The sequence below is a fragment of the Phalaenopsis equestris genome, unplaced genomic scaffold (assembly GCF_001263595.1).
Source record: "Phalaenopsis equestris unplaced genomic scaffold, ASM126359v1 Scaffold000002, whole genome shotgun sequence".
Classification (NCBI taxonomy): Eukaryota; Viridiplantae; Streptophyta; class Magnoliopsida; order Asparagales; family Orchidaceae; genus Phalaenopsis; species Phalaenopsis equestris.
In genome coordinates, this window is record NW_018164444.1 from 29047535 (window position 1) to 29070833 (window position 23299).

Genomic DNA, 23299 nt, shown 5'->3' on the forward strand with positions numbered 1-23299 from the left:
AGGCCACAATCAATATATATATATATATATATATATATTATTAGGTTAGGAGGTTAGGATGAAAGGATAGCTTTGTAGCATTTAAAATAATAACCGCAAACATATTTATATAATAGACGGTAGAAAAAAACTAGAAAAATAGTCCTCTAAGTGGCTTAATATTATGCAATAAAAATTAAGTAATTTGCCTACAAAAAAACCAGGCTTTTGCTTGTCAATTAAAATAAGTAAGAAAAGTCGAACCAGACAAATTTTCAAACTTTTTAAAAACCACATTTCAATATGGCCAATTATTTTATTTGATTTATTTATTAGATCAAATTATTCTCTTCGGATAAAATTATGTTTGAACAGTTTGATATGGTTTGACTTGATCTCGGTATAAGAATAGATGGATTTAAATTTTATCCATTTTCATGTAATCATATTTCTATAAATAATGATAATGGTTTGCAATTGATTCTTAATTTAAAAACATGAACGAATGAAATTTGATTATTTGTGAGTCTGATCAGATGCTTTCAAGATCTAAGTATGCAAGATGTCCCAACTTGTGTCAATGAGTTTTTCTTCACCATTCCATCCATTTTATTATCAAATCCAGTAGAGGCTTCCTTGCTCACCTTACAAGCCCATCTCTCATGTGCGGAAGCCAAATCTACAATCTTCTTTCATGTCATTATTTTGTTGCATAACATCTGACCGCTGCTAGCCCCAATCACATCTGTTCCTTTGCAGATCGCATGCACATGAAGTGCGACCTGTGCATATTGCACACCTGAATTATTGTGATCATTGGGGCAAATCCTTTATAGAGATCTTCAATTCCATCAACTAGGTTTGTGCATCATAATAACACCCATCTATTCAAGTCTTTTATGCAATACATACTCACAACAACCACATATGCATCTTGTTATCTCATTTGCAATCACTGGACCAATGGTGCAACCCTTCATTTGATGGTTGCCTAGCAAACCCTTCCTCTTTACTTTGTTCTCAGTGATAGGACCTTGTCACCAACATCATCCCAAAATTCGACAACTTTCCACTCACAAGTAATACACGAGTCCTTTACATCATCACAATTTTCGTCTTTCGCTACACACTATAAACAGTGATCTTAGTTCAATTTCGCAGCACAAACAAAGAACCATTTTCTTCAATTTCACCCCCTATCGTGCAACTTTCACAAAGCTCCCTAATGCAACTATACTCATCTCTCAGCCAAAAAGGAAATAGAAAACTCATTGTCTTCCCCATCAGCTTTGATTAGCAAAATTTGAAGGACAACCATTCTTCCTATTGGTTACACTCTTTCTACTCCGACATGGTGGCAGCCACCGATAGAAATTCTAAGTAGTTGATTCACAACCATCTTCTCAAGTTTCGGTGGTATAATTTCAGCATATTATGAATGTTATATTTTATCATTCTCATTTTCAATCCCCAAAGAGTTTACACTTGTGGATGTAACTCCTATACTTTTAAATCTAATTATCATTACATGTATAATGATGCCTATAATTTCTATTGTTCACATACTTATGATGATGCATGTTACTAAATCAATGAAGCATTAGCTAGGTTACACCGTGAAATAAACTAACTCAAATGGGCACCTTCGCTAAATCCCATGCAATCGACAATATAGTTTACCCAAAATCCTACGACTCCATAACTTTAGACCTTTCCCAATTCAACAATATATGCCAAAAATAAATAATAATTCTGTTTATGAAGAGGTTTATGATGAAAGACCTTTTATTGATGATGAACTTTATGATGGTAATCCTTATGAAGATTTTCATGATGAAAACCTCCTTTTGACCTTGAATAGAAAAATTATGAGTTATCAACAATATGTTTACAGTAATGCCTGAGATCCAATTCTAAAATATTACTAGAGGTTAAAATTGGCCTATATCAAATGAAATGGCTAAGAATGAGAGCCTCGGTTTCGAAGGTATGGCAAAAAACATCAAAGAGCACGTAATGAAGTCTGAAGCCACTAATGTGGAATCATCTCAACAAGTGCGAGGTTGTCAGGAGCAACGAAATCCAGTTGCATCCAAACCACATGGGATGTTCAAGGAGATCATGTGCGGCTTTGATTCGCACCATGCTCAGGTGGAGGAGGCGATGAATGGCATGGAGGCCCAGATAAAAGATCTTGGACAAGAGGTTGATGGACTCGAGGAAGAGGACATCACAATTCATTCAAATATAAGAGGTGTGATGCTCTAACTCGAGGAATCCTAAAGGGATCAAATGGCTAAGATGCGGGAGGATTTGATGGGGAGCTCCAGAAAATACGAAGAGCCCATGAAAAAGAGATAAGCGACGTACAGGCTAAGCTTGGACGAAATGTGTGGAGACATCTCGCTATGCAAGAGGGCACTAGAGACACCCACCAACCATCACAACTTCGAAGCAAAGAGGATTGAAGTTCCAAAACCAAATAGTTTTGAAGGAGCTCGCCACTCGAAGGAAGTGGACAATTTCCTATGGGGACTTTAGCAATACTTCGGAGCGATAGGGATTATGAATGAAGAGACAAGAAGACAATTATTTTTATAGATTCTTATATTATTATCAAATCCAGCAACTGATTATCTCCAACTTCCAATTGAAATTCCAGCCCCAGCTGAATTTCCACTGCATTTATTATGCAAAAATATTTATGGGCAACATGTTTAATATTTTGGGTCATATACAAATTTCATGTGATTTATATCGTCCAAAATATTCCAAGAAAATCCCACATGGCTGAAGGGAATCCCCATGCACGCATACCGTGCTCTACGTGCCCATGCCTGCTTTAGTCACACTAGCTTGTGCCTGCACATGCCCACAAGAGCCAGCGTGTGCCCAAGGCACCATGCCAAGATGCTTTTGGATTTAATTGATTTTTAGCATAAGTTGACCAAGTTCAACCACCTCTAGCCGAATTTTCAACATGGGAATGAGAAAAATGGTCCAATAGGAGTAGAGAATGATCACTCACAAGAGACACACTCCTTTTTCTTCCTCTCCCTTCACTGTCGTTGCTTCCTTTTCCTGCACCTTATTCCTTTGCTCACAAACAAGTCACAAATTAGGGTTGGAATGAAGCTTCTCCCTTCTTCCCTTTTTCGCTGTTGTTCTCTCCCTCTCTCATTCGATGGCCCGAATGAGGAGAAGTGCGAAGGAAAGAGCAATATAATTATTACAAGGGGATGAGTCTCCTCTAACTGCATGCATCTTATTTATTTATTATCATTATTATTTTATTTCAGTTATTACAATAACCATCTTCATTTTTAGGATGTTGAATATTCGGTTACTCAACTAGCTAATTCATAAAATATTTAAATTCTCTCATTTCTTGCCAAGTAGAAAAATGAATTAACAGTTCAATGTCATGGTGAGAGGTATTAGTTCCTTAAACTAATGATCATGTATGACCTTGTAATGAATAAATAACTTAAAACTTTTGTAATTAATCATATCATGGTTTTTTTAAAATCTAGAACTATCAATTGTTTGTCATATTATGCTCAAAGATAGCATTTTATCTGTGTATTACAAGCTAGTCAAGCACATTTAATTTGCATGTTGGCTTGAATAATAAACACTTAAGGATCATTTGAGGAGGCGGAGTGGTGCCGCACCACAGTTTTTTTTTTATTTGACAAAACTGTGTTTTGCATGTTCTTTCAAAAAGTTACAGCTGAAAGCTACGTTTTCTCACCGAACCTAGTTATATGCGGTGTCTGCTAGAAAACTGCAATCTGACTTTTTCAAAAAAAAAAATTGAAATAGCCATCGCAGATTTTTGAACAGCAATTTCAGAGTTGCTTCTTCAAACAACTGCAGTTGCCCCAAATAGACCCTTAGTGTGTTATGTTAACTCTTTTGCATAGTTTAATGCAATGCATTATACTCCTAAAAATGAACTTCAAGCATATGATTTCTTCAGTCGTGTATACATGCATCACATTTCTTAATGCCATTCGTTTGGGGCACACCTACCATAAACCATCACTATGCATATGTATTGTGCTACTGATGTGTTGCCCTTTCTTCTACATTTTTATCTCAAGTGTTTGAGAATGTATTTCAAACACGTATGTTGTATTCATTGCATGAGACACTTTCTTTTGTAACCCATTAGTACAACCATATAACGTTAGCATATAGATTTAAGCGAGTCAGCACTTTCATGATAAACCTCCTAGTAGATGTGAGATAAACCCTTGATTTTAATGTGTTAATGAATATTGTTCTTGAATTTCTCTTTCAAACAATGTAAATTATCATATTAGAATCATATTCTTATGATTTTGCTAAGCATCTAAGTAATCTAAAAGGTATCACTTTGATTGCTATAGACATAGTTAAGGCCATGTTTCAAAATAATTTACTTTATAAAAATTATAATTTATAATCATATTTCAAAATATATTTTAAACAAAGTTATATAATATTTAGACCAAATGAGATAACAATTTTCAAAACAAAAAAAAATCCATTTTTACTAATATGATTATATTTTAAAATCTATTTTAAAATTAATACATCAACATCAGAGTGATGAATGTTAGTTTATTTAGATCCTTAGAGTGGGCCCCAGACTTGGTGGCTATACTAAAATTATATGAGTTTGTCTTACGTCATACTAATTTGCACACACTTATTATGTGTATGTGATTAACGCACCCCTCTTAGATGTTTGTTTATATTAGGAAAGAATGTAATCAATATTTTCATGCATGTGATTATTGTTCAATATTAATTTGTGTCTAGTCACATATTTTATATTTATTTTTTTGTGTTCACCGAGTATGAGATACACGCATTGCGATCTTCTACAAGGAGTTACAATAACTAGAGGAAAAGCTAAAAATTTAAATGTTAGGATATTATCTTTTTTGTAGGTGCTAGCTAAGTAATTCTCTCATCTAATATAACTCTTTAAAATTGCATGCTTTGTATGTCTGCATACTAACATCTATTTTATAGGTATTGCCTATAATCTTTTGAGTTTAATATATAATTTTAGAGTCTAGAATTAAGTTTATATTAGAAATAAGGTACAAACATGAGTTCCTTAGAGCATGAGATCAAGACCATGTCTCGGAGAGGACAAGAAGTAGCCTGCTAATGTCTCATATCTTAATTACAAGAAATATTATTGTATAGCCTTAAATCATGTTGTTTATGTGGAATGTGACTTGACTGTCTTTTGTTTTCCTGTAATATATTATCAACCCAGCAGCAATCAGTCTGTTATTATTTTTTTTTATGTTTATTTATTTGTGCATGTGCTGATTTTCATACTTATGATTTTTATTTTTTTCAGGTTCATGTATAGAGCAGGCTCCTAGGGTGAAGCATTCTTTAGACAAATTTTACACCTTGAAAGATTTAATCTTATAATTTATATGATAAAAAAATGTCAAAAAAGACATGCTACTTCATATGATTACTATTTATATTAGTTCCAAAGAGATTAAATTTATATTTTTATTTCCATATAATCCATTCTTGTTCCACATTGCAAAGATCATCCAAATGTATAAAGTTTGGAGCCACCCAACATCGAAGTCGGAATTTTTATATATTCCTTAAAAATGAAATGCAACGTAAAAAGTTTACTGAGTACTATGGTTACAATATATTTGAAATACTTTCAAGTCTTTTGATTCGCTATAAAATAAACGTAAGACTACATTTTTTTTTATTTGGAATGAAGTAAATTGAAAAAAAAAAGTTATTTCAAATATATTTTTTGTACAGCGGCAACAGAGGGGCCGACAAGCGACCGGCGGCGAACTTTGGTTGCGACAGTCGACAAGAAACTAGCGACGACTGTGGCACTGAAAGGCAGAGGCGGTGGAGGCATGCAGCTGGTTGCTCTGTTGGGATGCGACAGCGAGTGAGGTAGCTTGCCTATAGCATTTTATGTGAACACTAAGTCAAATTCAGTCAAATCAAAAGAATTTTAAATTTAGTCAAAATGAACTACAGTGTACACTTAAAATTCATTCATACTTTACATTGTATTTGTAATTCATCATACAAACAGAGAATTTTCTCAAATCTCTGCAAAAGAATTACAATACACCACAAATTCACTCAACCAAACAACCCTTAAACTCCCTCATATTACTTTTTATATTGCATGGACATTTCTTCCATGAGATGATCTATTGATGCAACTTCCTTCTCCATGGCCTCCACTAAACTCGTCAGCACGTCAACAGTGGAGGTTTTTGCCAATGGGGTCCATTATTGCAATAAAAATTAGCTAGCTTGGCCCAAAAGAAGTAAAATTTTCAAAAGCCAATCAAAGGAGTCTAATCCAACAACAAATCAATTCAACTGAATATACTTTCCAACCCTTATCATATCATAATCATACTCAACGTTGTTTAATTTTTAAAATTGTAATTAATTTATTTCATTTGGTTAAATTATTCTCTTTCCATAAAATAAGTTTTGAATATTTGAATAGGATTTAGCTTGTCTAATAATAGTATTTTGGATTTAAATTTTGGCCTTATCCATGTAAAATTTCTATAAAAAGGGATTGATGGCATGTAATTGATTATTATTATTAATTGATGAATGAATGAAACTTCATTATTTGTTAGGCCAATTGAATGCTTTAAAGAGCTAAATTGTGTATGGAAAAAAATCCAAGTTGTAAATGTGGAGTTTTTTCTTTTCTCATTTTCATCCTAATCATGTTTAACATGGCAATAAGTTGAAAAATGATCCCAAACTACTTTAGAAGATTGATCGGGTCAAAGTGCATCAAACGTGATTAAAAACAACTTGCTAGATTCTTCATATTGGTGCCTAAATAATTGTAATGTGGCTTATCATCACCATCATAACTGCCGGATTCCAATTAATTGGGGTTGGTTTAGTGAATTCTCCTTATCAATTTATTCTTATTGATTGCCATATGAGGATGAATTGATTCTTAAAGTTCATAATTGAGTTCACTAGCTTACTTAATCTTCATGTTTCAAACTGCTAGCAAGAGCCACATCGTCATTGCAACTTTATAAAACTTGTGAATAAAAGGACTTGAAGTGCTGATGCTGCTACTCCCAAAAATCTGCATGTACTAAAGATGCTGAAAATAAAATATAAAAAAAAGACAGAATGAATATGTTGCATGTGATGTACTTAATGGGAGCTTTAAACATAAAAAATGATAGTTGAAGGGGAATTAATTCAATAAGTAGCAACCCCATGCAAGACACTCGACCCAAAAGGATTATAGAAATTAATCATGTCTTTCAGTGTCATCTGTGGAGTCAATGTATTGCATCATGAATCAGCATTAATTGAGAATTTCACAAGAACTAGAGAGCATTATCCATGTTATGTCGTGCAATACTGGTTCTCAAAATTCAACAATAGTACTTACATAGTCCCAGCCACCCGTGTGCTAATGTGAGTCACTGTGTCAGGAAAAAGCTTTGCTAGACCAAAGTCTCCTATTTTTGGAAGAAAATCCTCGTCAAGTAAAATATTACTAGCCTTGATATCACGATGGACAATGTGAGGCTCGGCCTCCTCATGAAGAAACGCAAGCCCATTAGCTGTGCCCAGACAAATAGCAGCCCTTTTTGCCCAATCCAAAGCAATTTGTTTATTATAAGCGCCTGAAACGTTTAAATTCAAGCCTTCAATGTATAATTTCGATTCAAATCCATACTATGCAGAAATGCTTTTGGTCTTACCAAGTAGAGCACTAGCTAGACTATTATTTTCCATGTATTCATAAACAAGCATTCGGTTAGTGCCTTCAACACAACAACCAATCAATCGAACAAGATTTGGATGCCTAATATTTGATACCATGTCAATTTCAGTCAAAAACTCATGGATTCCTTGTTTTGATTCAGTGGAAAGTGATTTTATTGCTATTTGGGTTCCATCCTTTAATAAACCCTGCATATGAAGAACAAAAATGTAATGAATTAATGATCAATGACTTGGAGAAACGCCAATAGATTAGCAATAATGATAAAAACATTCATATAAAGGCTTACTTTATACACAATTCCAAATCCACCACGCCCTATTCTATTTGTTGGATGAAAACTCCTTGTTGCTGAAATCATCTCATTATAACTAAACATGCGGATGCTGTTTAGTGACTGGGATAGTGTGCCAAAATTTCCTTCAGGGCAAGATCCAAAGAATTCAGAGCAAGAACAATGAAAAAAGAAAGTTAGAAATGACACAATGGTATAATTTATGGATTTGCAGGCTAATAATTGGTTGCCTTTTAAACTTTCTCACATCTAACGAACAAAGTTGAAAGAGACAAAGAAGGCATTGTGAAGCATCAAATCCTCCTCATTACTTTTAAACACCATATCCCGAATTGAATATTAAATATTGTCAAGCTAAAACCATTACAACTGCCTCCATCCAAACAAATTACTATAGCATGCAAGTAAAACTATGTTAAAGGTATGGTAAATAACAATACAAAAAGGCATTAATCATTAAGAAATGGAAGCTCATGATGCAAACAACATAAAGCTTGGATTTATACCACAATGCTACAATAATACAATGCATTAACATGTACAATTTAGCAAGACAAATAATATAAATGCATTAACTATACCATTTAGCAGGACCAGAGAAACACTTAAGCTTTGTTTGTAGTAAAAAAAGGTTAAAGTAATGAAATGAAATCCCAATAATTTATGGGTTGAGGTTTTCATTTTTTTTTTTTTTCATTTTCTTTTTTGCTCATATTCCTGGAATCCAAACCCTTAACAAAGGAGAAACCAATCAAGTTCACCTTACTCATCCATGGTGAATTCATTTGAATGTTTTTTATTTTTATTTCTTTGGAAATGATTTTGGTGCACCAAAGCAGCTAAGCCATATAAACTGAATAATTTATGAGTAAATTATAAATCTATAACCATAAGTTTGAGCTTTTCAAACTTATTTTTGTACTATTATTTTGTTTCCTTACAATCAAATTCCTAGTCTTAACGCGGGGAAAACCATTTAAGATTCAGCATACTCACCAATGGTGGATTCACTTGAATTCTTCTTTGTTTGAGATGATTTTGGTGCAATAAAGCAGCTAAACGTTGCTCCCATTCTATCGATACACTGTTCCCTTCCTCTAACTTCTACAACAGCTTCTTAACCTACAAAGAAGAACAAAACTGTTCAGCTAACTGCGCAATTTATTACATCAATAACAAGTTATTATTTGTAGATCAAAAACTACACAAAAATCAAGTAATAATGCCATTATATTTATCACCAAAGCATCCAAACCACTACAGATCTTAATTTCAAGACTGCACTACACCACACAATTATGAAATCTGTACAGCATAGCCAAGTTTCACACATTTTCTCATCAAAAAGCTCCTCTAAATGAGCATAAAAGCAGTAAAAAGCAAAACTGTTCAGCTAACCACGCAATATATTACATCAATGACAAATTATTATTTCTAGATCAAAAACTACACAAAAATCAAGTAATAATGTCATTATATTTATCACCAAAGCATCCAAATCACTACAGATCTTAATTTCAAGACTGCTCCACACCACACAATTATGAAATCTGTACAGCATAGCCAAGTTTCACACATTTTCAAAAGCTCCTCTAAATGAGCATAAAAGCAGTAAAAAACCCTTCGCACCTGCAAGCGTTCTCTATCTCTCACTATATACTCCAGCAATTGATAAAAAACGGGAAAGGCGTCACAAAATCCCCATATAAACCAACTCGAACCCTAATATTCTTTCACCTTCACCAGCCCGGACTTCAATAAGACCAGCAGTGGGAGAAAACTCCCCAACGCAGTTCGTTTTCTTTTTACCTCGATTCCTCCTCCCTTATCTTCCTTCTTCTCCGACGACCAGAGGTTGATGGTCATAATTTCCACCGACCGTTTGAAAATCACGTTTCAGCCATTACTGAACCTCAAGTTGACGGAACACAAAGGCAAGAAACCCTGAACTGAAAACGAAACAACAGCGACTTGTTGAAGATGCAGCCAGCCATTCGGAAAACGATAAAAAGACATATTTTTTCTCCTTTTTTTTTTTTCACTCCGTTCACTATCAGCGGTTTTGAATCGCTCGGTCCGGCCAAGGAAAAATATTTGACCGTAATCTCTTTGTTATAATTTAGTAGAAAATATTTCGTCCCAACTATCGTTCTGTGATTGGCTGTCCGGACGTGTAATGTCCGGGCAGAATATTTTATCGTGATTTAGGGAGTATTTGATAGGAGAAAATATCGACTATGGACCATCAATAATCGGGCACAACTTTCTCATATATGTTGAGGTGTCATCCGGTTATTGATCATCAGATGGTTTGGTCACATTAAACGTCGACCATCTGATGATCCGATTAGGAGAGTAGATGTTTTAGATTCAACTTGTGTTAAGAAAGACGGAGGTAGGCCTTGGAAGACTTGGGCTTGTTATATAAAAAATGATCTTAATTTACTAGAACTAAATGAAAATAGGATACTAAATAGAACGCAATTGAGAAAAAGGATTCACGTAGCCGACCCCACGTAGTGTGATTAAGGCTTTGTTGTAGACACCGCACGAAAAATTTTCGTGCTATATATATATATATATTTCAGTGATACAGATTTGACACCGCATACAAATTTACGTGTAAACATACAATAAACACTCATTAATATGGAGCCCTACTAACAGAATTTATTCATAAGATTTATTTAAACGTCATGAAACATGGGCCACTTGGTTTTATGGAGTTCTATCTGTACACGTGGCACTGTATAAGAGTGGGTGGTTGGCGGTGTAGGAAGTCTCCTTAAATCAGCAGTTTTTTTTAGGAAATGGGCAATAAATACAGAGCCCGCGGGCCCCACAAGGCCCGAGCGTCCGTACGCAGATGGGAAAATAAATACACAAATAAAAATAAAAATGTACGTACACAGTACGAGGTATGAAGCAGAGCCCATTAGCCTTTAACGGAAACTCTAAAAAAATCGTCGGTATAATTTTTTTTAATTAAAACTAATGTATAATTATAATTTTATTTAAATTAATTATATAATTATTATTAATTTTTTTATTTTTATTCTGAAATTATCATATATATATATATATATTATATATATATATATATATATATGTATATATATGAGTGTGTTACAATCACTCTTAACATGTCTAATAATTCGAGCACCACTCTTTACGGCTTATGTCATCGAAAAAGTATTCTATGCGGGCACCGTAGAGATGTTTAATATGTCTAATAATTCGAGCACCACTCTCTTTACGGTTTATGTCGTCGAAAAAGTATTCTATGCGGGCACCGTAGAGATGTATGCGGTGTCCGATCTCCGTCGTCGATCACCACAATATGTATTTCGGTGAGCCTCACTTTTTAACTTTAAAAAAAAAAAACTTGATCACGGTGATCAATGGTAGATATCGGAATGTGGTGTCCATATTGAATAATTTCTACACGTCGTCATGGGGGAATTTGAACTCTCGACCTGAGAAGTTTTACACTAACGATGCAATCCAACAGACCGAAGTATGCGGCACAATATATATATATAAGTTTTGTTAACACTATTTTTTATGTGTTAAAGGCCATTTTTTAGTTTCAAATAAAATTTAATATTTTACTTAAGAAAACTCATTTTAATCAAAAAAATTTGTGAAGATTTATTTTAAGATATATAAGACTTTTATTTAAAGGAAATTTTCGGGGCTTCAATTTTTTTTTTTTATAAATATAGTAAAATTTTAATATTCCTCCATCAAGAATTTCAAAATGCTTTTATGATGCTAATTTTTAAAGTGTATATTATATTTATGAGGATTAACATGCATTATACATAATTATTATATTTTATATAACTAATACAAAAATTTTAATAAAATACAATTTATATTATATAAATTGAAAATTTTATATTAGACATTACCGATAACAATTTAAGTATTATGATAAATTTTTCTGACCATCATATATTTTACTTTGGGGTGTAAAATATTGAAGACGCAGCAATTTGACTCGAAACATTCGTATTCGAGTGGACTCCAATTATTTTCGAGTCTATTTTCGAGTCGAGGGTCTCATTCGAGTTGATCCTCCAACCATAAATTAACCAGAAACATACCAGTAAACCCAAAATTAACTTGACATTGACCTGACAACATGAGATTGACCTAAAATGGACTCGAAAATTGCTCAGATAGCTATTATTTGTTATGTTAAATTGGTTATGGGGGTCAGGTTTGGGTTGAATTTTATAACATTTTTAATATTCGGATAGTTTTCAGGTTAAACAGTTTCTAATCTGGTCAATTTCATGTCACACTCAAACTGGACCCATGAACCTAAATTGACATCCCTAATTTTATCTCTTAAATAAAAAAGTTCTAACATTCAATTAAAGATGGCATAGATGTAAATATTATGAGTGTTGGATATTGAAAAAAAAATTGATAGCATTCTTAACTAGTGGATATAAATAACTTGTCATCCAATGTGCCTTATAAAATTTGCATCAAAATTTAATAAGTTTAATTTTCCATTATTTAGCATAATATATCTTACATTATTTATTAAATATATTGATATTCAATATATAAATTAGAGGTGTCAATTGGTGTGACTCTATTCACCATGTCAAAAGAAGTGTTGCATCAATTCAAGCCATGAGTTTGCTTGGTTGATCCCTGCATGGGCGAGATATCTTCATGCCCCCTAAAAATCTCTAGCTATGGTTGCTTTGCTAAAGCTTACAAAAGTGTTGCAAGGTTGGATTGTTTTGTTCATGTGACACACATTTGACACCATCTTTGACTAGGATGATTTTCATCACCATGTCAGGAGACATGTTGTATTGGTTATATCAGTTTCAATGTCTAACTGATATATGTCTAGTCACAATATCTTAATATTCGACAAAACCATGATGCTATGAAGTAAGAATTGTCCAGCTTGCTTCTTACCAATGCATTTAAGCATGTGATGTCTCTCAAACTTCGTGATCTTTTTGGTCGGTTCTTTCATGAGAACTTTCGTCAATGCACTTTTGTCAGAAGAAAAAATTGAAAAGATAAAAACATTGCTCTGTGAATTTAGAGGCTGCTTCACTCGATCATATACTAAATGCCCGGCTCATCTCCTGATATAGCAATTCACAAGTTAGTTATCAATCCAGATGCAAACATGTTAAACAAGATTCAAGGAGGATGAGACTTGGAATTGAAAAACATGTGATTACCGAACCCAAGAAGCTCATTGAAACAATCTTCATAAGAGAGGAGAAATGTATGATTGGATAGCCAACATTGTGCCTGTGAGAGAAAAGAACGGCCAAATTCGCTTTTGCATCGATTTTCGGGATCTCAATAAGGCATGTCTGAAGGATGATTTTCCACTCCCTCTGACAGAATTGCTCGTGGACAACACATCAAATTATGATATGTTCTCCTTTATGGATAGACCATCCAGATATATTTAGATCAAAATTACATTTGAAGATGAAAAACATACATCATTCAGAATGTCAATTGAAATTTATTGTTATACGATTATGTCATTTGGTTTAAAGAATGTGGGAGCAACATAACAAAGAATCATGACTCATACATTTGATTATTTGATCCATCAAAAGGTGGAGTGTTAAGTTGACGTTCTAGTTTCGATATCATTTGAAAGGCTTGTGGATCGTCTTTGAAAGGATCAGAAAACTTGATCTCAAAATGAATCCTCTTAAATGTGCTTTTGGGGTATCATCAGGAAAATTTCTTAGGTATATCGTACGCCATAAAGGAACTGAAATTGATCCCAATAAAATCAAGGCAATTGTTGAGATGTCTCCCCCAAAAATTTTTTCAGCTTCGTTCTCTGCAAGGACAACGTGCATTCATATCCAACTTATCAGACCGATGTCAGTCATTTTCAAAGTTGATGAAGAACGCTCCATTTAAATGTGATGTTGAATGTCAAGAGGCTTTTGGTAGTATTAAGAAATACCTCTTAAGCCCACCCATTCTTTCAACGCCAACTCTAGGGAAACCTCTTCATTTGTACATAGCAGCATTAGAAACATCCCTTGGAGCTCTGTCGGCTCAACACAATGAAGAAGGCAATGATGTTCTATATTATATCAGTCGAAGGATTATAGGAGTTGAAATGAGATATTCTTCAATTGAGAAACATTATTTGGCATTCGTTTTCGCTACTCAAAAGTTTTTTCATTACATGTTTGTCTCACAAAATCATCCTCATCGCATCAATTCACTGGCTCGATGGGCAGTCCCGCTCTTACAATTCGATATCACATATGTTCCTCCAAAAGCAGTGAAAGGACAAGTTCTGGCAGATTTTCTTGTTGTTCCTCCAATTCCTGTTGATTCTCCACTCAACGATGATTTGCTCGAGGAGCAAGTTCTAATCATTCAGGAGAATGAGAAACTGCAAATTTTGGAGTTATATTTTCATGGAGCCCCTTCCATCAAGCCTGTCCAACCTCCAGATCTTCCAAAAGCACGAGTCGACATTGATTTTTATCATTGTGATACCAAAGAGAGGCATAATGAGGTATTCATATAGATCAACTGGGCCCGAGAGTAGTATTGAAGCTGAATATGAAGCTATGATAGCTAGCCTCGAGATAGCTATCACATTAAAGCTAAAAAACTTCACATTTTTTTGTGATTCATAGCTAGTCATAAATCAAGTGTTGGGTATCTATACAATAAATAAGATTGAATTAGCTTTTTATTATAAAAGGGCTACTGAGCTGATGAAGCAAATATTGCATGCACACTAACCCGAGTGTCTCGAGCGTGAAACAGTAAAGCTAACTATTTAGCTAAATTAGCTAAAGAGATGGCCAACATGAATTTTGAGCCAATATTACTCGACGTGCATACTCGACGAGTCTTGGAAAAGTTTGACTCAAAACTCCTGCATGCAGAGGAGTCATTAAGTTCAAGCAAGCAAGATGTAACTTTTGTTGCTCCTCACGCTCCCTCCAGATATTTTCTCAAAATCAGTATGAGACACTCACAACAGAGGAATGAGATAGTTGGAAGCAGCCCTTCATTGATTATTTCCAAGAAGGAAAACTGCCTACAGATAAAATGATAGCTGCACAAATAAAAAAGAGAGCCCTACGGTTTACTTTTGTCAATGAAACCCTCTACCGTAGATCTTTTGAACAAATGTGGCTACGATGTCTGGGGTCAGACGAAGCTGAAGTGCTTGAAAGACTTTGTGGCGCACACCTAAATTGGGGTATGGATGTGATCGGGAAATGAAAATCAAAAGAACTGGTTATTTTTGCCCATCAATAGTGAAAGATTGCATTGAGCATACGACAAAATGTCATGAATGTCAAATTCATGAAGATGTAATACACCGGGTGCATAACCCATTACACCCAACCATTGCATCCCGGTTGTTTGAATGTTGAGGTACGGATGTGATCGGGTCGATTGATCCACTGTCATCAAGAAGACACCGCTTCATCCTAGCTACAACTGATTATTTCTCAAAATGAGCGGAAGTTGTCTCATTTAGAGAAGTTACTGCTAAGTGATAAATTTCTTCACTCAATATTATCTATAGATTTGGTGTGCCACGTTGCATTATTTTGAATAATAGCCTAGCTTTTAAAAGCACGAATATATACAAATTCATCGATCGACACAAGATTGATTAGCGATATTCTTCGATATACAACCCAAAGGCAAATGGTTTAGCATAAGCTTTCAACAAGACACTTTTTAAGCTCCTCAAGAAAGTCCTCACTAAAAATAAACGAGATGACATACTAAGATGATGGAAGCGTTGTGAGTTTATCGCACAACTTATAAAGCACCAACTAAAGCTACTTCTTATGCATCGGTATTTGGAGCATAAGCAGTATTACCACTTGAAGTTGAGTTGCTATCACTTCGATTTGTTGTCCAGTATAATCTTACACAGGAGCAAAATGTTGGTTTGAGAATGGAAGAGTTAGATGCACCGGATGAAATGAGACTCCAAGCTCAACAGAACCTGGAAATTTACAGGGCAAATATGTCCCAAGCCTTTGATCATAAGGTGCGTTCCAGAACATTCCAGAAAAGGGAATTGATGCTAGTGCTGAGAAGGCCAATCATTTCCCATCAAAAAGTTGGTGGCAAATTTATGTCTAACTGGGAGGGCTCCTCTGTTATTGAAAAAGTTTATCAAGGAGTATGTCAGCTTATCAATTTAGAAGGTCAAAGATCAATACCTCTCATCAATGGTCGATACTTGAAAAAGTAATACACACAATGACTAACTCATGGATGTTAAGTTCAAAATTTCATTTGAAAATGAAAATAATTTGTTTTGTTTTCATATATATTTGAAATTCTATTGTAGAACAAGAATGCATTCAAAGTTACTGTAAATGTTTCCCGCAATACTAGGAGCATTTTTTTTAGTTCATTTGAGCTAATGTTGAGTTTGTATTCTCAAACTACGTTACACCATCAAAATCCCCCAGTAAAATTGGGGGCATTTTTATAATATTTATATAAAATATATTTAATTTTTACTTACAAGTCAGAGGGCTCATTGCTTGGGTTGACATTGAGCGTTATGACGAGATCCCCAAAGATGCCAAAATTTTTCATATCAAAGCTACAAATATTAGAGTTGACATCGAGTCTAAATGTTTGAGATCCTCAAATATTTGATAGAAATTGCCACCAGAAGAAAATAGATGCAAAATGAAATTTGAATTACAGAGATTTTTTTTTATCAAAATTCTCATAGTTTAGCCAAAAAAAAACATTGAGATATGCAAGCCTCGACGATTCAAGTTGGAGGATACAAGCTCTACCACGATTCATGTCTAAGAGTAAAGAGGGTCAAAAAGATCATACTCAATAAGGTCAAATATGGAGTTTGAGTAGGATAGCTTATTATTAATAACCACAGAAAGCAAGCTTATTGTTCACTCTACAAGAGTTAAAATGACTTGATTTATTACCAAAAAACATAACAAAACAGCCAAACAATATAGCAACTGAAGCCAGAGTTACATCAAAACAAAGACACCACTACGAACAGAGCCTCCAAAGGAGAGCATCACTTCATAATTTCTATAATAGTGTGATCGAATCTTTTACATGCATCAAAAATATCCCTTGAACAAATACCATATAAAAAACAGGCAGAATCGGAATCAATATTTTAAGGCTTACAAGAAAGTAACTAGACGCAGCAATGCTGCCATGGAATTGATGATGCATAAGGGAAACAATCTTCCAAGATCACACAAAATGGCAGACAAGAGAAACAAATCCAGTGATCATCTTCCCATTGAAAATGAAGGAGAAGAGATACCTCCTTTATCACTGCAAAACTCATCCAAGAGTTCATTTCCATCCAAAAAGAATGCATTGTTACTGACACTCTGCTCGGAGCTCGCATTGCTGCTGGTGGCAAGAGGAGAATCTGACATACTAACTACTCTGCTTCTCGAATTCCCTGACCTCACGCTGTACATGGAGGATGCTGGTATGTTAGCCATCAATGGCCGCAGGTTATTAGGCATGCTCCTCCTTATATCCTATTGATGATGTAAATAGAAGCCAAAATCAAAATAATGCTATGGAATAAAGGTGCCATAAGTGCTAATTTGTAATCAAAATCAATGTAGCAGACTTGCATGAGGAATTGTTATAAAAATAAATGGTGAGAAGTTCATTACCATATGTCTCAGAGCCATGTCGAGCGATTTTTTTGATAGTGTTCTCCCAAAACCAGCACTTTCTGGTGTCACTGTGGATTTACCCGAGGAATTAATGGTGGAATGCAGCTCGTCGTTCTTTGGAGGTGCCAGTCTTCTCGAGCTCACCACCCGCTCAACCATCTTGGTTCCTATGACAACTGGACTCTCGTTGTCGGTGTTGTTCAACCGTGATCTGTTTAATGCTGGAATGGAGCTGTTGCTACCGCCACCACCACCAAAATTTCCATTAGGAGCCCTTCCTCGCAAAGGGGAGCAAGACTGTTGCCTGGGTCTTGTACTTGGCCGATTCTCCACTGAAGATGATCTGGAGCTGGGCGGTCCTGGTCTGCCCCGGGAAGCAGAAGACGGTCTCTCGGGTAATGATGTTCTCAAATTTGGAGGTGCGTCGAGAGAATAACCAGGCATTTCAGAAGGTTTCCAGGGTCTAGACCTTACAGTTGGAGAAGTTCCTCGAGATGGAGCCGCAGTTTTAGAAGTTGTGGATATGGACCGAGTAATAGGCATTGCTGGTTGAGATTTTGAAGTAGTTGTTGAAGAACTTGACCTTGCTACAGAACTCGTGGCAGTACCAGACCTAGTGGCAGATGTAGACCGGCCTGGCGGAGCAGAACTAGCAGGTAAGTTTGACGGCGTAGAAGGCCTTCTAGTTGGGGTAGCTGACCTGGATGAAGGCTTGCTGGCTGGTGGTAGAGATGATCTTGATGCTGGTGTAGAAGACCTAGCAGGTGAGGATGATCTAGGCGGGGGAGCCGCTAATCTCGTGGATACTGTAGGACGAGAAGTAGGAGTTGAAGATCTGGATGGTTTGGATACTGTCGGCAATGAAGGCCGGCCATTAGGAGTCAGAGGCCTAGAAGAAGTGACACTAGATCCTCCAGAAGATGAGGGTCTTCTCATTCCCAAAAGAGAAGAGTTCATCAGTTGCGTGGAAGCTGTAGTGCTTCTTGAAGAAGGATCAGGAGGATTCGCCAACTGGGAGTATGATATAGAAATTGCATGAGTTTAAAAAAACTTGAAAATGTCATGAAAATGGTGATAAAACAATAGATTAAGTAAAGAATTCCTTAGTGAAAGCATCAAAATGCAATGAATTACAAAATTATAATTGCAAACAATGCAAATAGTCATTGTTTCTAGGAAATAAAATAAGAGAATCTATAAACCTAGTTTTCAATCAAATCAATGATATAATTAAGCTAGATGATAATGAATTGGAAACATTTATTTTAAATAATTGATGAGCATGGAGCATTAATTAATATTTCTCCATTGTGATTAGAAGATCATGTGAACAAATCATGTAAATTACTCAAGTATTATTGCAAACAATAATCTATTTAGCAAGTCCTTTAAGTTATGTTGGGTAAAACAAAAACAATAAATCTTAAAATTTCATTGCATTATAAGTTCAACGATTTACTAAGTAGTTTATTGCAAACAAGTACGATCTAAGTTTGCAACATTAAATCTAAAGCTAATATTATCATGCTCTCTCTCTCTATCTATCACTAGATTAATATCCATCTATCTTCATTTTTTTTTTCTTTTGCATGGAATCATCATCTTCATGATCTAAAGCTAATATTATTCATGCTCTCTCTCTCTCTATCACTAGATTAATATCCATCTATCTTCTTTTTTTTTTCTTTTGCATGGAATCATCATCTTCATTTTCAAGTTTTATTATAATAGAACTTAAATTCCAGCACCTACACTTGACTAATTTCAAAGGGTACATATTGTTCCCCTAAATCTCGATACTGCATTCATGTTATCTCATGTCAGGCTACCAATCAATGTAGCTCCAACATTTTAACTAATAGGGACAAAGAAACAAAAGATTCACAATAAGAGAAAGAATACAAAAGCCAAAGTGCTATGGAAGTCATTAAAAATAGTTGTTTACAAAAGCTATCAACTTAGATAAATGCTGCAAATATCAACATCACGGCTTGTAATAAAGTAAGGTTTAATAAGAAACATTAAAAGAGATTTTCATAAGATTTTTATCACTTACTCTAGATTTCATAAGAACAGGGGGGCCTTTTGGAGTAGAAAGATGTCTTATAGGAGATCGGTGAGACTCCTTTTCCAGAGATGGAAAGAGGTACCGGGCGGTGTGAGAAGCCTGAAAAATAATTGTTAACAAGCTACAATTAATATATGAAATGAAACAACCAATTATTTACCATGTAATTCATCAAGTGTTTGCATCTTGCAGTGTTCATAGAAAAAAAGGTCTAAAAGTGATTACAAAAGCTACTTTGGTGTGTCCATATTAGTACCACTCAATTTATCAAGTCCTAGTTTTTTAGGCCCTTCTGTTATCTCACCCATTTGAAATTGACAGAAGCCGCGGTAAGCAAGGTTGATGTTGCAATTTTAAAAATTTACATACGTAGAACGCAATTCTTATGCCTTCAAATGTCCCACACCTAAACTTTCATATGCATGAAAATGCATATTTAACTTTTAAAAAGTGATAAAAATGCTATTTTTGATGTGATATTAAAGATTTGAGTGTTATGCGTGTAAATAAGAAAGTTTTGGTGTGAGGTACGTAATTACATACGAACTGAGTGATATGCATGTAAACGCCCCCTAAAATTGCTAGTGTGGATGAGGTTTGATCAGATCTCATCACTATTCCCCAACCCTTTCACAACTTTATAGGAGATCCCGACACCCTTTTCAATTGTCGATACATCACTCAAAACTATAGAGGGTCTCTAGTCACTAAAAAGGGCCTTTTATGCAATTGCTCAGATTCAATGATAAAAATTATCCTTTCAACTAAAAACTCCTGAGACCAACTTCAATCAATTCCAAAAAGGAGACATAACAGATGGTCCAAAAATGTTAAGTTTTGATAAAATAAGACATTAAAATGGATGGTTAAAAAAAAGGCATACAACCAAAATGGATATAATTGAGATATTTAAGAACTTAAATGCATTGAAATGGAATAAATTACTCTATATAGCAATACAAAATTACAGCAGAAAAATACTTTACTAAACCTCATTGTCAAAGAAACAATGTATTTCAAAGAATAAAGATTCAGTGTTTCCATCATACTGCAACAGAAACTAGGCCATCTTAACAATTTAAGCCTATAGAAATAGTTTACTAGAGAGTTCACAGTTGTGTTGGATTAGCAAATTTGTACAGAACTCCTTTTTTTTCTTTCTTCTGCAGCTTTTACTCAGGCATAGGCGCACCGCGTACAACAATGGGAAGAGTAAGATACTGCCACTTAGGGGTGCAAACGAGTCGAATCAAGCTCGAGCCACGCCAAGCTCGAGCTCGGCTTGTCTGGCAAATTGTGAGCTCAAGTCGAGCTTGAATGGCAGCTCGTACTGGTATTAGACAGCTCGCGAGCTAGAACTAAAAACACAATTTTTTTATGGGAGCTCACCCAAGAAGGTATTGGTGGCAAGAGGAGGTCAAGGAGATAGTGGGAGCTCACCGGAAAATGCATCAAAATAACTAGAGATAGGGAAATCGAGCCAGCTCGCGCGTCAATGAGCTGAGATGGGACGAGCGAGAGCTTGTGGCTCAATAAGCTCGGCCCGTGAGCTCGTGAACGAGCCTGCTCTGCTCATTTGCACCCTAATGCCGCTCTCATACATCAAAAAGGCACAGAAAAGGCAAATTAATGAAAGCCGTGAAATAAAGACAGGCACAGAAGAAAAGGCAAATTAATGAAAGCCGTGAAATAAAGAAGACAGACTATTGTCACAATCCGAACCATAAGAGATTCATGACAAAAGCCTGAGCTTGACTAAAAAAAAATTAGAGTGTGTCAACCAACACCTGTAAGTAGCAGGGCATAAACAAAAAATAAATAAATAAATAAAGAGCAAAGCACACAAAGAACACATGCAAACAGTAATTTGGATTGAAAATTGTATGCCATTCTTCACACACCTAAACTAGCTCATTTGCATGAAAATAGAAATGGAGATCATTTAGTTGAATCACCAGTCATAATCGTTCTTCTCATTGTCGGAGTTCAGAAAATCATCCATCCCTGTTTTCCTTACAGCTGAAGGCACAATCTTGAATAATGGAGATCCCCCATGATGCGACTCTACAAATCAGAAAGATTATCAGAAATAGGAGATACCAAACTTCTCTACAATTAACCATCAATGCTAAGGAAAACCAGATGAGAGCAAATGCTTTACATGTACGAGACAGAAGCAATACCTAACGGTTGATCGAGTTCATCTGAGTTCTGGAGCAGAAGATTGTTCCGCTCCTTGTCGCGCTTCCTCATCTCCATGAAAAGGGCAAGATCCTCTTCCTTATCCTTCATCACTGATGCCAGAGTCCTTCCCCTCAGCTCCGGTGCCCTAAAACTTCGATCCATTCCCCACACAACCTCAGATAAACCCACAGGAACACGCAAAATGACCGCGAGAACAGTACGCCTAAACCTAAACCTACCAACTGATCAACAACCACTTCAAACTACCTTCTTTCGTTTCAGAAAAAGTTCTTGCACCGCAGATCTGGAAAGCGAGCTTCAAATCGGTAAGGAATGAGCCACATTTCCATCTTTTATCCCCGATCTTGACTTAGTAACGGGGATAAGATGAAGCGACGGGGCAGTTATATGGCTTCCAAGCCAGAGCTACAAACTCCTCCACCATGAAGAAGAGAAAAAAGAATGGAGTCGGGATCTAGAGACACATCGAAAACGGCGAGCAAGCTAGAAGAGGATGAGATCAGAAGCATATGTGTCCCCTTCGCCGCTAAAAGCTTGAAAGCAAAGCTACAATGAGAGGGAACCTGAAATGGCTTCTCAGATGAAAGGAGTGAACCACACTTCTCTTGCAATTTACAAACAAACAGCGATCTTTGATACAGACCGCTTCAACTCTGCTCGGCCCGAAGAGTGAAAGCTCACTCTTTTGAATGAATGACGAGAATGCCATTGCGGATGCATTTATTTAACTTGGATAACTTCGTCTGATGCAGCTGTTATTATCCCTTCATCGAGGGCCTATCCCGAGCTAAGTACAGAGCAGTTTGTATTCATTGTATGCGGATCATGGCGCCTTTTTTTTGTGACGATTTTGATAAATTGGTCTCGGCTTGATTAATGATTCGGAACAAAATGGATCAACTTTTTGTTTTAATTTGTGGATTCTACCAAACCATGAATTATATAACTGCTATAGAATTGCATTTGAAAGTAGTATCTTCTTAATGTTGTATGAAAATCAAACATACAATCAATTAATTAAAGAGAACTTAGTAGAATGAGACACCTCAATTTTTATGTGCAAAACTTTGAAAAAGGGGAAAAATCACAGAGACTAACTCAGTTGATGTAATTCGCTATGAATAATGAGTATAAAGGTCTACTCTTCTTATGAATTGGGGAATATGAAGTTACAAAGTTGATTATTGTAGAGGTATAATAGTAATCCATTGATAATAATCATAGTCTGGTTATAATGAATGTAGTTCTGATTGATAGCAGGTTGCATG

General features: G+C 35.4%; 2 protein-coding genes across 2 annotated transcripts in view; both read right to left on the minus strand.

Moving 5' to 3' along the window:
* The window catches only part of LOC110036785 (putative serine/threonine-protein kinase), a 12656-nt gene extending 2578 nt beyond the window's left edge, over window positions 1-10078 (minus strand). Inside the window, exons 1-5 of the mRNA XM_020741316.1 lie at window positions 9690-10078; window positions 9057-9182; window positions 8055-8185; window positions 7743-7953; window positions 7427-7664 (exon numbers count right to left, since the gene is read on the minus strand). Of these exons, the coding sequence (XP_020596975.1) occupies window positions 7427-7664; window positions 7743-7953; window positions 8055-8185; window positions 9057-9132 (656 nt within the window). The 5' untranslated portion in view covers window positions 9133-9182; window positions 9690-10078. The remainder of the gene's footprint in view (window positions 1-7426; window positions 7665-7742; window positions 7954-8054; window positions 8186-9056; window positions 9183-9689) is intronic.
* Window positions 10079-17103: 7025 nt separating this feature from the next.
* On the minus strand, window positions 17104-22738 carry LOC110037205 (mucin-5AC-like). The gene is given in 6 exon segments (XM_020741797.1): window positions 17104-17614; window positions 17756-18769; window positions 19815-19903; window positions 19906-19925; window positions 21782-21890; window positions 22010-22738. Coding segments are annotated over 6 exon segments (1656 nt in total). The 5' UTR covers window positions 22173-22738; the 3' UTR covers window positions 17104-17353.
* Window positions 22739-23299: the final 561 nt, after the last annotated feature.